We start from the raw sequence: 16,341 nt of genomic DNA on the forward strand, positions 1-16,341 counted from the left end.
TGCATTGCTCTACTAGTGGCATGCTGCAGGAGATCGTGAAATAACACAGAAGTTCGTTGCGTGTAGTACTGGTGATAAGGTTTGAACGCTTTCGGTCATTGGTTTACCTGCTCGCGGCGGTCGGCTGCTAATATGGAGCCCTTTCTCACGGCTCGGACCACAGTAAGGGTCAAGCAACGGATCCGCAAATTTGGCCCAATAAGCGCAATCCACTATTTTTGGCAAACTTCTCATGGGAGAATCCATTATATTTAGCCTCATAATTACGGGTAGCCCTGCTCTGTCGTCTAACAGTATGCGTGCGCGTGCAAATATTCAGCTGTAGCCATGGACCCTGCCCTGCCCTGCACAGGTAAACATCCTCACTGTCGATGACCTTAGCGAATTCTGAAGTCGTGCAACGGTAACTCTCCATTGTGGAAAGGACCCCTTCCCATTATGTAGCCCTCAGTGTCACCCGCTCAGATTTCTCACTACCCTGCCTTAGCTCTGTACATGCCCGCCCGAAATGCGTCTACAGCCCTCTTGCTAACATCGGCAATCTATGTTAAATAGCTTCGCCGGGATCCGCAGTGGCGGCGACTCGTCATCCGAATGGGATTGCTATGGTAGCAAGTGCGATGCTGGTCTTTGTTTGTAAGCCTAGCTCACGGTGGGCTTACCAAAGTGTAGGACTTGCTGCGGGATACTACGCATCAAACGACGATTGCGAACGCGGGGATTATTCAATAGTATAAGATAGACAGCATGCATATCACGAATGTCTTCGATCGTGCCGATGGTCGCGTCAAGAGCTGTCTAAACGTACACAAGGGTGCATACTTTTCGCCTGCCGCCAACGTTATGCTTGAACCTCGGTCCGCGACCAGTTACTAGCAACTTTTGTCGCCTCCGACGCCTCCGACGCGAATTCCATGGTCCCCAGTGAGCTCAATGCTAGTGATTCCGGGACCCGCTCGGCGCCTTCACGGTTGTCCGCGTTTCGTAGGGAGAGGATGATACGTGACGCCATGACGCCGTGCAACACGCCTTGGAAGCTAGAAGTGAGTGATTCGGAAACAGAAAAGTCAGCCCAGAAAGGAAAATGTTGGCCAAGAAGTAAGGTGTCGGCCAAGAGAAGAACGTGAGTAAGTTGCTATGTCATATGAAAGGATTGTAGGTACTGTAGCTCACACGTCGAGAAGGCCCGTCCAACCTTGTGTGAGCTAAGAAGAATCAAATTAACTCAAGTTTGACCACAATTTAAAATGAAAGGTTATATGAACTAACTCACAGGGAGGCCGAAGAAAACCGTGTTTGCAACGGACATAACTACTCTTTTCAGCAATGCTCCAAGAATAGCATCACAATACACTCACCAAACAAATTCGTCGCATACAGCAAGTTACCCTCGCGCAACGACGCCAAGAGCCGGCTCGAGGGTTTCATCCCAGCAATTGAAGAGCCGCGTGCCAACGTCAAGCAGATGATACAGTAACTGCTCACTTTCATTGGCCTCTCCCGCAAGACACTCGGTAATCCGGCTTACGTACCAAACTCAAATCCGGCAACCGCAGCGAATGCCCCAGTCAGAAGGCGTCCCTCAGTCTCGAGCGTCGCGCTGGGCGTCGAGTGAACAGATGATGTGGAACAAACGCTGTCCATGTTTGAGGACATGACCAGTGCAATGCACACAGTTGTCCCTACGCAGACGAGCTGAAGGGCGCGCGTCTTTGAGTGACAAATATAAAGGGGCAGTGGTGACAAACCAAGTACAACGCAACCAGAGCGGCTTTGATCGCCCGATGGTTGTACCAGAGAGCGAGGGTGCGAAGGCATAGTATACCTCATGGAGCATCAAAACAGACATTGAACGTGTCATTCAATTGTATGGCTCACCTTCAGTTGTGATCATGAGTATCAGCAGCGAACCTGAACGTGTTTATAAACTGAATGTGAGCAAAGAAAAAAAAGGGTAACGAAGAAGAAAAAGAAAATTGAACCAGCTTACATCCGGCGACCTTGTATAGCCGTAGACACTACATGTCGTTGAATGATCAGTCACCTCTTCGTCCTACGACCCGAGGGCTTACTAGTAGAAACTCCAAACTCGGGAGAGCATCTGTCTAGCGAAATAAGTGCCTTTCAAAAGAAAAAGTGTGCGATTCACGGACATATGATAGCACACAAGAAACCAATCACAGGCAGGTACCTCACGATGAAGAAGATACCATGTGTATAGCTCCACGATTTTGCCTTCCATACTATCTCCAGCTGTGCGAGTATTCAGAAACGGGGTACAACAACACATGTCCTGTTAGGCGCACCTCGTCATCGAGCGTCAAAAGGTAGTCGAAGGCCTAGTACAGGTCAGAGTTTGATTGCCTGCGTTCTCATAGCCTAGTGTGCTCACCCATAGCGCCGCAGGAGCAACTTGTGAAACAAGGTTTGCATATTTAAGTGCAAGAAGTCACTGGTGCACCACGTTGATCACGCACCTCTGCAGTACTGCCACAATCAATGAATATCTGATAATCGCTTCATCTTAATACGAGAAACCGCACCTTTACGATTTGAGAATGAGCTAGGACGGCAAGCTTAGCGCTGGTGAGACCGATGATGGCAAGAGTCAACCCCTCTCTGCTTACTGCGTATATAGATAGGCCCGAACGCGAACCATAACTCAAAAATGTAAAAGGCAGCGATCCCTGAGCAAATAGTTTGACGTGAGAGAGCCCGGGCATCGCCCCTCGTGCCCCTGGGCAAGACCGGGCGACGGACGTGATTGGTCCCGGAAGCATACGGGGGTATGAACAGGCGCGAACGATCGCGAAAAGCCAACCCGTGATGCACCGACAATCATTTCGAACCGCTGCTGTGGCGCACTCGGCATCGCATCGAGAACGTGTAGAAGTTGGAGAGGCAGGGTGGAGCTGGAATGTCGCCTTCTCTAAAGTGAGGCTTCCGGCGGTTTCTAGACGAGCGTCATTAACCTCAATAAACCCGAGTTTGGGACGCTAGTACATCCGGTACCAATCACAGTGAGCACGCTATGCTCTTATTGTGATGTGCACTGGTGTAGGCAGCCAAGAAGGGAATCATAGCGTGTGGTGATGACATCCAAGGAAGGAAATGCTCTACTAGAACTAAACTGTCAGTAACCCGGCACTTCGCATACCCTATTCACTAATTCACGACGACCTCACACGATGGTCCGCGCTATAATACACAGGGCACCCAGAGGACGGCCAGCTCGGGGAGATAACCCCAGATATAGTCACTGTCAAGTAGCATGAACTCAGTACGCTAATTCTGCCTATGACAGCAGCGTCAGGAGAGTCATACCTCATCAATGCATCTCCGCCGTTCCAACGGATAGGAGAGCCACTTTATTTTCAGTTGTCACCGCAGTGAACTCAGATGAACGCGACGTGCGCTGATTGGAGCTGATAACGAAGAAAACATCAGCGAATGAGTTGTATGCACTAAGCGCCCGGAGCCAAAAAACCAGGCCACGAGGCTGCAAACAGGGGTAAACAACCAGGTCAGTGACGAATCGCCATTCAATCCAAGATTGAGTCTGACCAACCACAAGTCGCCCCTGCGACACACCCAATCAACGCTAGCAGCCGATCATTGGGTCAACGCCTGAAGGGGATAAAACACGGCTTTCAATGCGAACAATCGAGGACGTCACGCCAGGTACTCGAGTTGTGTGACGGTGAGGCCGAAGGCCAATCAGTGCTCCTCCTGTCCATCCTCGACGGCCTCATCTTGGGCCATATCTCTCTTTCTTGACCTTGTTCTCGACCCACTTGGATTTTCCCGCAAAGTCCTTGACAGCTCCATCGGTCTCAACCCTCGTGCACCCATCTGACCCCAGAGGCTCGAAATGCCTGAAAACCTGCTTCCTGATTTACTTCGCGTTTGCCCTGCGAAAAGTACACCGCAAAACCCGGCCTTCATAAAGATCAAAGAGGAGCACGAACGTTGGCTTGATGATTTTAGCGCGTTGAGTCAGCAGGAAAAAGACGTGAGCACTCGCTAGGCTACTATATATCTTGTGTAAACGCATATACTCACATTTATTCGCAACGTAGGCCGCGAAGAAGGCCGATATGCCTCTGTTCGCGGCGCGTCTGTTTCCTCAGGTTGATGCTGTAGCACTCCGAGGCGTCGTAAACTACTTGATGGCGACCATTATTCTGGATAAGATCAAGTCCGTTCACTTATTGCTTCATTGGTCAAGGCTAATCTTAAATGACTTAGCGATGATGAGTCCCCGCAAGGGGCCAAGGTACATGCAGATCTCTTCATGTATGCACTATCTACGGCTGGCGCAGAAGGGTCCTCAGCTGCGGTTCCGAAGTTCCAGAAGCTCATACGGACGTTGGTAACTGTTGTCTCTTGCTGAGTCCCTAACGCTCAGTTCTTATTCTCCAGCCTGGTATCCCCCGTTATGGATGTTGTAGGAAGCATCCATCGCTCCGCGTTTATCAGCGCAAACAAATACTTCTCCGACGGGACCATCAAAGAAGCCGAGGAGAGGCTCACGGCTAAAAGGGAGCTTGCTAAGCCAACGATCGAATCTTACCTAGATACACGACGCCGATCTGTCGGTGTACGACCCTACCTCGTCTTCGTTTGGGCTATGGTCAATCCGGAAGTGCCAAAGCCGCTAGACGATGTCAGCATTACAACAATGGAAGAAGCGGCAGAGGAGTTAGTCATCATGGCCAACGTGAGTTTGTACTCTTTGCATGGTGATTAAGTCACCGAGCACCGTGATTCTCAGGATCTATACTCGTATAAGAAGGAGTACGAGGACAACGACGTCCAGCATAACTTCTTGACAGTGCTCATGGAGTTACCCACATCTCCAGCAGCCAACCTTCAAGGTGCCATTAATGAGGCAGCCACATTGTTTGAATCTTCTCTTAAGCGGTTCAATAACGCAAGAAGCGCGATTGCGGCGCGCGGTGGTGACATTGCTCCGGCTCTTGAGCGCTATGCGCAAGGCATTGTGGACTTATTCGTAGGTAACATCGAGTGGAGCCTCGTTATACCCAGATACCGCGTCTTTGATAACGAAGCTGATAGAGAAAAGCGGATTATGCGTACATGATGCTTCTAACTCAGCTTTACCGTATACACGTCGGACACTGTGGATTGCATTACGAATCATCCAATATACCCTCATATCTCAATCCCATCACTAACCCATCATCTCCTTTACTCTACGCCAACAATGAATCTGGTCTTCATCCCAATCACCCATAAAGATCGTCAGATTCGCGTTAGGGGCAACACTTTTGAGATAATTCGCGATTTCTTGAGTAGCGTCTTCTCGGATGGGCGAGTCATACACCGTAAGTTCATTCAAGAATCTATGCGAGAATTTAGGAAATTGTGGGACTCGAGCCGTGCCGTTGATCGACATCGCCAGCGAGGTCAGCTTCGGACAGAAACGCAACAGCTGCCCAATCCCTTCAAGCGAACCAGTAGGCACGGTGATTGTCCGAGTTCCATTACCCAGTCTGAGATCTTCGAGCAGAGGAAGAGCCTGCGCGAGTCGCAATAGATCGCCGTCGTCGAGGTTGACTCTTGGCGTTAGAGATATATCCAACGTCGTCAGACGTGTGAGCTCCATGATTGGTTCGAGGTCCATCATACAGAGAGATCCATTCGATATTGCATGGTTATATTGCTGATCGCGAGCTCGCAAGGACAGAGACTTCAACCCGCCCTTTCGGTTATTCATTTGCATTGGGATGAACGACAAGAGATCTCTTGTTCCTGCGAGGTTATCACCAAAGCCGAAGTCAATTTCAAGGTTCTCGGGGGAGGCAACCAGAGACCGTAAAAGGTTGGAGGCGCTTTCGGTCGAGTTAGTCATCACTTCGAGGGTCCTAAGGGTTTCTGGGAAGATGTGTGTGTAGCCACCCTCGGGAACATAAACGTCATCCTGCGTGATTTCGAACCGAAGGGTGTCAAGCGAAGTTAAGCGCGTTAGATGCTGCATAGCCATGCGGTCGGGAGGACAGGTCTCGAGTCTTGTCAAGTGCCAGAGCCCACGAAGGGCTGTCGACAAAAGGTCGGACACGAGTGGGTTCATACCCCCCGGGTAGATGCAGTCGAAGTCGAAATCACCGATACGAAGCACACGCAAATTGAGGCAAGCCGAAGGCAGAAGTCTCAGAGCGCGAAGACGCCTCTCATCCCATGTTCCGAAGCAAAATTCCATACTTGAGAGAGCGCTGCCGACATAGATCAGTGGGTCAAGTCCGATGGTGTCAAGTGCCGAGTTGCTCCGTATGGTCCTTAGGTTGGGGAGGAGTGGTTTCGGCCAAAATTCCGAGATCACGGACATAGAACTGGTGTCGATCCCCGAGAACAGCCCGTCGCCAGTCAGATCCAGCAAATGTAAGACACGTGGTCTGAGCTCATTGATGCGCAGCATATCCTCCCTTGTTATTATTCGCTTGCCGGAGAATTTCTAAGCCATAATGAAGTTAACCAGTTTCCAAATGCAAGAACCAAGACGCACGAATATCCCGTTATTTTCCTCCCATAGATCCTGAGGTAGAAGCTTTAGGAGGGGCTTGATATTGAACTGAACCATCCAGAGATACTTAGTTGCTGGCACACGAAAAATCTGGCTCGTTCGTGCAAGACTCGCCAAAGTCTGAAACAGCTGGGAGTCAATCCGCTCAATGTCGTTACCGCATTGGAGGTCAGTGGTGTCGTTTTCTTCTCCTTCCAATTGAATAAATATGATGTCGACGAGTTCTTGAAGCCTGATAACCTTGTGCGCGCTCGGCGTATGAGAGGGGCTGGTCATTATGTGATGCACAAAGTGGGTACGAGAAGAGAAAGGCGCTAGCGCTGGAGGGAGGGCAAAATTATAGCACAGGAGAAGTTGTATGGGCGCTTAAATATAAAGGCCAACACAAGAGCAATCGCTTGGACCATGGTAGTGCATGGCCTGCCATGGCTGAAGACTGGTCGGACGCTTTGACCCTCGCTTTGACCCTGGCCAATGCAATGACGGATGCTCGACCCAGTCCCTTCTGACCCACCGTGGCCATGGTGCTGAAGCGAACTTTGTCCCTAGAGACGATTGTTTATCTGTTTGAGCTGTCCAGGTCCGTGATATTACCTGGGTGTCTAGGACCGTGCCGTCTCGAACGTCCGAGAAGACGAGGGTTGCTTCAAACTCCGCTATGTCCGACCCTGTCCGACCATTCAGGTCGGCGACGAGTCGTCGCACTGCAGACAGCCAGCGATTTTACCTGGGATGAAATCGAGAGAAAGAGGCGGCGAGATGAAAGCTTTTTCTTCCGAGTTTTGGGACCTTTTTTGCACAGGAAAAAGGTATTCTTTTAGCCGACTTTTGGGTCAATTTTGCGCTGATAAATTGTATGGGTTACCGCATTTGGTATCTATTTTCCTGATTTAGATGCGTTTATATCCATTCCCACTCATAAATACAAACTCCGAGGCAAAAGTTCAACTTTTTTGTAACTTTTCGCACAACAAAAGATGTGTGAAAAAGGCTTTCACCTGTCCGCCTTTTTCAAGGACTTTTTGGGACAGAAATATGACAGTTTGTCTGCAGTGTCGTCAAGTCGTCGTTGTAACGCTGTGTAACGTGAGTACTCCCAAAAATTATGAGAAAAAGGGATGAGGATTTAAATTGATTCCGATAATAAATGTCTCAACACCAAGGTCCTCTACGAGGATTTCAGACTTTCAATATGGAATTGTATGATATTTCAGTCCCTGTCAGAGGCTTTGTTGCATGAGTTGGTGTGAAATGTGGTAAAAACATTCACTCCGGTCCTGGCGTCGAGCCACACACCACGCAAAGCCTTACTTCACAATCCATACTTCAGCACAATACACACGCGGCCCTCCGTCTGATGTCTCCTCAACGACTTGAACACATAATTAGGCATCCACCTAGCAATGTACTATACCAGAACTGAAGTAGTAGTACTGACTAAGAGCATGCCTATCACCAACCGACCACCAGCCAACTCCGAATATTCGTCGTCTCTACTCGACACAACGCCTCTCTCTCTTCTGCTTCGTGCAGCGTATCTACTGGTTCTTCAGCGCCGCGAGCGCTTCCGCCGCCGCAACGTCCTCTGCGTCGCGCTTGGTCCTGGCCTCTCCGTGCCAAGTCCGCCCAGCAACTAGGACAGAAATAAAAGAAGATAAAACGGTCAGCAGGGCCCTCCAGACATAATGATCACAGCCCACTTGTAAGAGTAGCACGCCAGATGCGGTCGTGGTCAGGGCCTTTTTCGGCCATGCCCCAGCTAGCACCTGACGCCTTGAGGAGCGACCCGTTGGGAAGGCTTTGTAGGAAGTTGTTGAGGTCCATCTTGTCTGCGGTTGCATAAGCACGAGTCAGTAACATGCCAGGGCGGAGGCGGAAGAAGGGGGAACTGGGTGCGTACTGTGCTGTCCGTTAGGCATGCCTGTATTCTGTGCTTGATGTAGAGGTAACTTTTTCTCTGCCATTGTGCCCTCGCCTCTGCTGGTTTTTATGTCTTCGGCTGGTCCAAATAACGGATTGGTAAGTAGCCAACATGGAGAGGGACATGTAATCCGTAAACGACCCCCGTCTGCAACGCATACGAGCGTACGTGCGGATTCCTAGTAGATGGGCATGACATCCAAAGAACAGCAAGGATACCAGGTTCCCGGAACCACAAACAGTGGCATTGGTACACACGAGCTAGTATAACTCGCAGATCGACTGAGAAGGCGGGCATCAAAACAAAACAAGGAAGCAAGACGATGTCAAGATTAACATTTCCGGCACTTTCAAAGGACATGTCCAAGAGGAGGATAGGCTACTAGTAAATGACGAGCGCCAGAGCGAGCAACGTGATTCAGTGCCAGATCTATCTGATAACGTAGTGTGAGAAGTCTGAGTGCCCGCGGGGAGTAACGCGCGTGCCGGGCGTTAGGGTGTACATCGAGCGCCGTGCACATTTTCGGCAGGTCAACCGCGATGAGCACGGTCGCTAGCGCAGGAACCCCGTCGCTCGGAAGTTCCTCGGAACGAGACGGGACGTCCAATGTGCGGCATAGTGCGAGAACGTGAAGTCGCCCTCACTGACGAGTGTTGATAGCACGCGTCGAGAATGCCCATATTTGCCGGCGGGCCCTGTAATGTGGCCGTTGGAGTAAAATCTCAGAAAACCACAGCGAAGAGGTCGGATGATGAGCTGCACACACGCCTCATGATTACGTGCATGACTCGGTCCTTTCCCTTCGAACTATTTTTTTGCTGCGATGAAATCGACAAAAGTACACGTTTGAATTGTTACGGTCGACAGTCTCAGACCGTGTTCAGAGGCAGAAAGCCATGGCCGTGACGGTTCTACGTAGAACAAAGGTAAAGTACCACAAGGAACGCGTGTTGGTTTTGGAGAGTTGCGTCGGCGTAAACGAACGTGTCGGTGGATATTGTATCGACCACACATCTCAGCCTGACCTTAGGAATACGCCGTTTCGTTGAATGGAAGTGTCGCTGTTGGGTCGAAGGGAGAGAGCTCCCGAGAAGACCGGGAATGGCAGGCGTCAAACTGGTCCATAGAGGTCCGGGTGCGCAAAAGCCGGAGGGTTATTGCATATCCATGAGCATAGATACTGTATATCGATACCTGACGTTCATCGAGCTGATCCATAAAAAATATCCAAACCATGTGTGCTCTGGTATTATCGAATCGGTTCTATCCTCAGACCAGCGATCGGCCCGTGTGTCTCGCAAGCTAGCAGGTGAAGGACGCTAGAATTAATGAAGAGGAATTAAAATCGGGAGGAAAACAAGAAGGAAAACAACCTCTTTCATGAAGAAGGCTTTGAGCCTCCACAATCCCGAGGTCTACGACGATCTAACGAAGGTCTGCTTTGTCATCCATCTCATTGCAGAGCTACATCCCGGCTGTATGAAAATTGATCAGAACGCTTTAACAACTCGACCTCGTCAGAAAAAAGCATCGCAGTGGTCACATATACAATCGATCCAGCGGCTGCACTCCGAGTTGCAGTATGACTCCGAGGGTCCCACTCTCCTTGCTCCTCAATCGCTGTGCAGGCACGAGCACACATGAAGAGTTGTGGGCACGGTCTGAACACGACTCTCCAAAACTCATTTCCACGTTAGACGATGCAATCACTGCCAGACTCTAGGTCAGGGTACCCGAGAAGACCGATCATGTCCCTAAGCTGATCCGTATACGAGGACGTACACAAAGATTGGACGAGGGTTAACAGCAAAAATAAACCGTTAAATGAGAAAGAACCTCGAAGGTAATCAGCTCATGGATGTTCCGTTCGCGTTCATGTGACCCGTCCTCGTTCATGAAAAGGTCGACATACGTAGGATTGCGCTCCTTCATGCACTTAGACATCACTGGGGGAGTGTTAACCATCCATTCGTCAAAGATACTCGATGGGGTACTTCATTTGATCTGGTATAGCACCAGCGGTGTCATCAAATAGTTGCAGATTCCCAGATGTGCCTCGATATCCACCTGAGGGTATGGCAATGCCGCGAGCAGCGGTGTAGCTGGCTTTCTGCATGCCTACGCGTACGAAATATTTAGCTAGAGAAGAGCCGAGAGATTTGAGGTGAAAGGGAGTTCACAGCTGATCTTTAGGATCAAGAAGCTATCGTCTAAGAAGTCTTCAGTCTGCCCACGCACCTCGGCAAAGTGGATGTTCTGTGGACGGCTTTCTGAAGACACGTGCCAAGCAAATCGGGGAGATAGCACATCGATTTCGGGGTCTTGGCTGCATCAAGGGAGAGATCGTCACGGCCTGTTTGCAGCGAAATTTGAAAGAGATATATAAGTAAACTGCGAGTATCATGGGGTTTATACATACGTTACTGTGTATGGTGCGTCCTTGACGTGCGAAATGTTGGTTGTATATATCGAATTCGGGGGCACGGTGTTATACGTCTTCTGACGTCTAACACTTCCAGAAATCCCTAGGTTATAGAGATGCATGACATGGCGCCGACAAGGAATATTCCATCCCAAGCCTCTGGGGGACATCAGGTCAATATAACAAAGTTGAAGTGAGTAGTATCGACGCCAAAAACGTTCGAGAGAGCCTTCTTCTGGAGACAGGGAGCTGTTGAACGAGGCGAAATGGTAGATCGGAACATGGCGCGACCTGAAAGGCCAATCACAGCGTCAGCTTGGTGTCCCTGGACACACTTTATCGAAGGCAGTGCTTCCACGAGTCAGTTTTCGTTGACGCCGGCTATGAAGCAGAGCGAACTCGGAGGTGAGTTGTTGCTAAGTTGAAAGTCATAATATTGCGACTTTTCCGTAGAATGATACATAGCTTTGATTGACGAGGGTCCTTAAGCAGCAGGAGTACATGTGGTGCAATGTTTGAAACTCCGCCCAACCTAACGTTCCGAAATTGAAGCAAGCCCCTATCTTATCTTAGTAGACGTTCGCTCAAAGCTCGCTTCAATTTTCTCCCGCTTGAATTCCTTCTCATAAAACTTATGAGCTTGCCGCGTAGAAGCCGTACTTTCTTTTGATCCGTAGATAGACGCACCGTAGATGGATACTCCTTTCTCTCAATGTCTTCGAGAAGGCTGGAGGTCGTAACACGGGGCGTCCATCTCTTCGAATCACCTACACATAAATCTGGGTATGCATGTCCTCTCCTTTATGCCTTAATACCCTTCGCTAATGTGCGTCTAGAAACCCCTCAGTTCTTTGAGCGCCAACTCAGCAGCCGTATCTTGAGCATCGCGCTTGTTCCCGTCCTCTGCATCCCAAGTCCGCCCAGCAACTTTTGACATGAAAAATACCACTGAGTCAAATCCTCCAGATGGAACGCATAGGCTCACTTGTCACAGCCGCGTGCCAACGACGATCATGTTCAGGGCCTGTGTAACCTACAATCCAGTTTGCGCCGGACGCCTTGAGTGGCGACCCGTTGGGCAGGCCTTGGAGGAAGTTGTTCAATTCCATCTTGTCTGCGATACGTGGACATGTATCAGTGTGAGTCTAACACGAAATTAAAGATTGCCGCGTACGGTGGCTTCCGGTGTTCATGATTGTAGTCGATGCGTAGTTGACCTGTGTTCTGCCGTTTGCATCCCCGTCTTATGGAGTATTTCTTCCGTTGGATCGTCCAAAAGACAGAAAAGTACTGACCAACATGAAGGGAAAGTGCATTGCGTTTTATCATATGCATAGACCACATCCGTCCGCAGCACATACGAGGATGCGCGCATGGCAGGAGCGGGGACGCGTGATATCATCTAAAGGACGGTATGGACTTCTATCTGTCTGGTAAAAGAACGGCCGAAAGGTTCCCGAAATCTTATTCGCCGTGTACTTTGTTAAAGAGTGCTGACATGTAAGCGCAACAGAAACGTGATAATATTCAGGACATCCCGCTAACTCGCTCTTGTTAAAGCAGACAGAAAGGATTGGGACATGGATTACCTTGCATGGCTCTGCACCAGGATTATCAATTACTCAGTGTTGGTCCGATAGGTATTAACGCCAGCTGACCATGAAAGTATTCGATGTACTAAGTCACAGATATTCACTAGGAAGCGCATCGAGCACCCTCTGCGGATGCGATCATACGATTAATGCGACCGGTGCGGTCTGCAGTACAGAAGCAGTAGTGCTCAACCATATACAAGGACGTTGATCGATAACTTGAGTCAAGTCACCCTCGGTGGCGGGTTTTGATAGACCCCGTCGAGAACGCCCTACCTCTGCGATCTGCGTTCGGAGATACTCCAGATTATAATCATAGCGAACAAAACGGAAGAGTGGCCATGAACTCACCTTACGACTACACAGTTTACTCGATATAGACACTATTTTGCTGCGACAAAGCCGCAGTCGTACAGAAAAGAAGCCCGGGCACGTTCGCATCTCTGCGCCAGGGGTGTATTCGCCGGGAAGGTGATCGGAGATAAATAGACGCGGCTGCAGCGATTCCAAGGTGAAGGTAAAGCCAGTTAGAGGGCCACACTCCGTGATCCCAAGAATCGGCTGTCCGTGAGCAAAAGTGGAAGCCAGGTAGACTACCCCGATCCGCTTCCCATCCGACGACAACGCCTCTGCCAGACACCGGAACCAGGGTGCTCGAGATACTTAATCAACCGCACCCTCAGGTGAGTCAGTGAATGCTGAAGCGGGAAGTTTACACTCTGACGAGTAGATGTCACTGACGCGTAGATGGCGAGGTCGATCACGAGCTCCATGAACCTCTCATGAAGCTTTCCATACTCCGCAATGCTGTGCAGGTCCTCACGATACCGCGATGAAGTTATCGCAATCGTCGACTATGTTGGATGGTACGTTGTACACAAAGTATGAAGAGGGAGATAAACAGCAGACAGCTGGGATGAAACGAACATAGAGTAAAGAAAAGCAAAGGAGCACGCGTGTCTTGCGCGCATATTGTGGCTGTGCAGCCCACCGGTCCGGGTACCGTGATATCCGCCAGGCCTTTCTCGTGGTCCTCCACAGTCTTGTCCTTAGCGTCACGGTGTCCCTGTCCCTTCCTTCGATCGGGACTCGTCTAAAAGCTTTGGAGATCTCGATTCCACCATAATCCTGTAAGTAATCCTTGGTTACAATCCGTGTACCTAGCTCACGTTAGCGACGCGTAAAGCACAGCAAGTCGACAACATTTTACGCGTTCGCCAGATGACCACAGTTTGGCGTGTATCACCTTTTACCGCCCCAGCAGAGGTTCTCGAGGCCATATTCGAGGAATGCGCTGCTCAGGCCCACGATTACGTTCACGGTGGAAGAGACTGGCCGTTCTATGAATGCACGGGTTCGTGCCTCATGGACTGGATACATGTCACTCAGGTCTGCGCCTATTGGCGAATCGTTGCGCTGGCGCATCGAAGGCTCTGGAGTCACGTTGTCTTCTTCAACCCACGTTGGGCGCGGGAGATGATCGACCGTGCTGGTCCTATACCCCTGACTGTTTCCGCACGCATTCATTGGATACCATTCGCGGAGGAGCTGATCACGCTATTGGTGAAGAATGTCGGACGGGTCCAAGACTTGCGTTTTCAAGGCGATATGATGGCGCTTCGACATATCATGGAGGCTCTAGCTCCGGGACGTGAAGTCAACCGTCGTTTCGACATCGTCAAACTGCATTCCCTCGCTCTCCTATCAGTCGATGGAGTTCCGTTTGCACCTCGTGGGTTTGCGTTGGACCACACGGATGGCCTCAAGAGACTCTATCTGAGCGCTGCCAACCTGGTATCTGCCAAAGTACAACCTTCCTGTGTACTCCAGAACGCTGTAGAGCTGAGGGAGTTGACGCTAGACGACTGCCTCCGGTGGTCCCCCGGGATGGAGAACGACATTTACCGTTTCCCTCACCTCACCCATCTTCACCTGACTGACTCGGAGGGTAACTATGCCGAGCTGCTCGGTCAATCAGAGCTACCACCTCTTCAGTATTTCGCTCTCGAGTCCGACTTGCTCGACATCGATCACCTCCGCCCCCTCGCCGACGTCAACCTCGTTACCCCTGACGGAGACGCTAAAATCTATGAGATGAATGCGCATCATTGTGCCCTCCGCATTAGTCTTGGAATGGAAGAGGACCCGCATGTGCCGCAGTTTTCTCTCACTGCATGGCTCCAGGGCACCGCTGACCCCGACCAAGTCACCGCGTTTGCTCATGACAGCAAAATACCTCCGCTTCCCTTCGGTATCCCTCCGGAGAAACGACTGGGTGCCATAGCGTCCTTCAGGAGCACAATCACAGCTATGCTCATTTCGGGTGGCATCACCGGCGAAAACGAAGAGGATCTCGACTCCCGCTCCCTTGGAGAGTTAGCCGTCGCATTCGATCTTACGACAGTCATCTTCGCTAACATTTCGAACGGCGTGTCCGGGAACCAAAGAGAGCACCTACAGTCAATGATCACCTTCTTGGCAGAGGCTCGGCTGATACGCGTTCTCGAACTCGATAATGTCCTTCCTATCGCCTTCGTTATTCCATTAACACCGATGAACGAACGCGGCTTCGTCCCTGCGCCTCAGCTTAAAGAGCTGTGGCTGACCAACATACGCTTTCAGGCAGAGGGCGGGGAAGAGGACCCTACAGAAACCCTGACGATCCTCGTGGATTGTCTTCGGGCCCGAGCCCAAGCAGGCGCCATGCTGGAGAAGCTTGTGCTCAAAGATTGTATCGGCATCACAGCCGATGACCTAGCATCCCTCAAGAATACTGGCGTTGACGTAGATGTAATTGTATCTCCTCCCAATGTTGAAGAGGAGGGTGGCGATGAAGATGACGATACGGAACTCAGCATAGACGCGCTCAGGTGTGTTTCGTCTTCAACCTCACTCACGAGCCTTACTTATAGACTCCTCCACGGTTATAGGCGATTAGGCTTCCACCTAGCATAGTGATACAGTATGCGACGTGACTATGGCTACAGATGTACGTATCCGAGCGAATACTAAGAGCAGGCCTGAAGGTTATCATGTAGGGTGAAGATATTTGCCTCATTGGCCCGCCTGAAGCTTGAGCGCGTTCAGGGCCTTCTCGGCAGCCTCTTCCTCCGCATCGCGGTATTTCTTCCCTTGGGCCTCATACGATTTGCCATTGACTGAAAGTGCCGAGTAAGCCATCTATTTCTAACCCAAGGTAAAATGGGTACTTACTAGTGACGGTCGCATGCCAGATTGCATCATGTTCTTTACCCGTCTGCCATTTGTTCCATTGAACCATATCCTTGGCTTGCTCCTTCCATTTCGTTTGGCAGTAGTTGTTCAAATCCATCTTTTCTGGTGACCATCAACATCGCCGCGACCATAGCTTAAAGAAAACCCAGGACTCACGGTGCGGTCCTGGCTGAGACGACATATCGATGCAGATGCTTGTGCTGATTGGGCTTGTGGTACTTCAGAGAGAAAACTGGCTTTCTGAAGAGGTTCGACAGACACTAAGTCGTCTTTATACCTCTCCCCTCAGCAAGAACGGAAACCAATGGTCCGCCGTGGACGCAGGGTGACCACTGTCCTCCGACCGACGGAAAATCCAAAGAACGAGACCTGGAGAGAATGCTAGGATAATTCTCCTTTCCATTCTCTTGAACAGCGACATTTGAGCCGTGCGCTTGGATTCAAAACTTAATCCTGCGTCCAAAAACTCGTGGCTTGCGTCTCCAGCTACAAGTCTGAACGAGTCATGGCAGGATTCACCGTGAAGCTCGCTAAAGCGGTAAAGACAGAATTAAACATTAGTACAGGGGTCAGTATAAACGCTTGCGCTCGAAGAACGAAGAATGGAGTCGCATGAGTCATTTTACCT

The 16,341-nt window shown here is 50.3% G+C and overlaps 6 protein-coding genes across 6 annotated transcripts; 2 read left to right on the top strand and 4 right to left on the bottom strand.

Annotated features, from left to right (window-relative positions):
• Positions 1–718: 718 nt before the first annotated feature.
• Positions 719–1,472, bottom strand: CONPUDRAFT_137464 (uncharacterized protein). Its single transcript, XM_007770733.1, has 3 exons — positions 1,359–1,472; positions 1,274–1,311; positions 719–1,205 (listed from the first exon to the last, which is right to left on the bottom strand). The coding sequence occupies exon 3, from the start codon at positions 1,010–1,012 to the stop codon at positions 842–844; it is 171 nt and encodes a 56-aa protein (XP_007768923.1). The 5' UTR covers positions 1,013–1,205; positions 1,274–1,311; positions 1,359–1,472; the 3' UTR covers positions 719–841.
• A 2,489-nt stretch (positions 1,473–3,961) lies between these two features.
• On the top strand, positions 3,962–5,220 carry CONPUDRAFT_137465 (terpenoid synthase). The gene is made up of 5 exons (XM_007770734.1): positions 3,962–4,012; positions 4,080–4,198; positions 4,249–4,368; positions 4,423–4,720; positions 4,775–5,220. The coding sequence occupies exons 2-5, from the start codon at positions 4,098–4,100 to the stop codon at positions 5,102–5,104; spliced, it is 849 nt and encodes a 282-aa protein (XP_007768924.1). The 5' UTR covers positions 3,962–4,012; positions 4,080–4,097; the 3' UTR covers positions 5,105–5,220.
• Positions 5,221–5,378: 158 nt separating this feature from the next.
• Positions 5,379–6,820, bottom strand: CONPUDRAFT_144316 (uncharacterized protein; the record flags this gene model as incomplete). The annotated part of the gene is made up of 3 exons (XM_007770735.1): positions 5,379–5,455; positions 5,479–6,475; positions 6,527–6,820. The coding sequence occupies 3 exons, from the start codon at positions 6,818–6,820 to the stop codon at positions 5,379–5,381; spliced, it is 1,368 nt and encodes a 455-aa protein (XP_007768925.1).
• Positions 6,821–8,082: 1,262 nt separating this feature from the next.
• CONPUDRAFT_154154 (uncharacterized protein) lies at positions 8,083–8,508 on the bottom strand (the record flags this gene model as incomplete). Its single annotated transcript, XM_007770736.1, has 3 exons — positions 8,083–8,177; positions 8,245–8,373; positions 8,445–8,508. The coding sequence occupies 3 exons, from the start codon at positions 8,506–8,508 to the stop codon at positions 8,083–8,085; spliced, it is 288 nt and encodes a 95-aa protein (XP_007768926.1).
• Positions 8,509–11,719: 3,211 nt separating this feature from the next.
• CONPUDRAFT_154155 (uncharacterized protein) lies at positions 11,720–12,080 on the bottom strand (the record flags this gene model as incomplete). The annotated part of the gene is made up of 3 exons (XM_007770737.1): positions 11,720–11,814; positions 11,873–12,001; positions 12,062–12,080. 3 exons carry the CDS (start codon positions 12,078–12,080, stop codon positions 11,720–11,722), a joined length of 243 nt encoding a protein of 80 aa, XP_007768927.1.
• Positions 12,081–13,551: 1,471 nt separating this feature from the next.
• CONPUDRAFT_165715 (uncharacterized protein) lies at positions 13,552–15,816 on the top strand. The gene is made up of 5 exons (XM_007770738.1): positions 13,552–13,609; positions 13,666–15,349; positions 15,410–15,468; positions 15,518–15,650; positions 15,713–15,816. The coding sequence occupies exons 2-3, from the start codon at positions 13,701–13,703 to the stop codon at positions 15,432–15,434; spliced, it is 1,674 nt and encodes a 557-aa protein (XP_007768928.1). The 5' UTR covers positions 13,552–13,609; positions 13,666–13,700; the 3' UTR covers positions 15,435–15,468; positions 15,518–15,650; positions 15,713–15,816.
• Positions 15,817–16,341: the final 525 nt, after the last annotated feature.

This window comes from Coniophora puteana (genome assembly GCF_000271625.1).
Source record: "Coniophora puteana RWD-64-598 SS2 unplaced genomic scaffold CONPUscaffold_6, whole genome shotgun sequence".
NCBI lineage: Eukaryota > Fungi > Basidiomycota > Agaricomycetes > Boletales > Coniophoraceae > Coniophora > Coniophora puteana.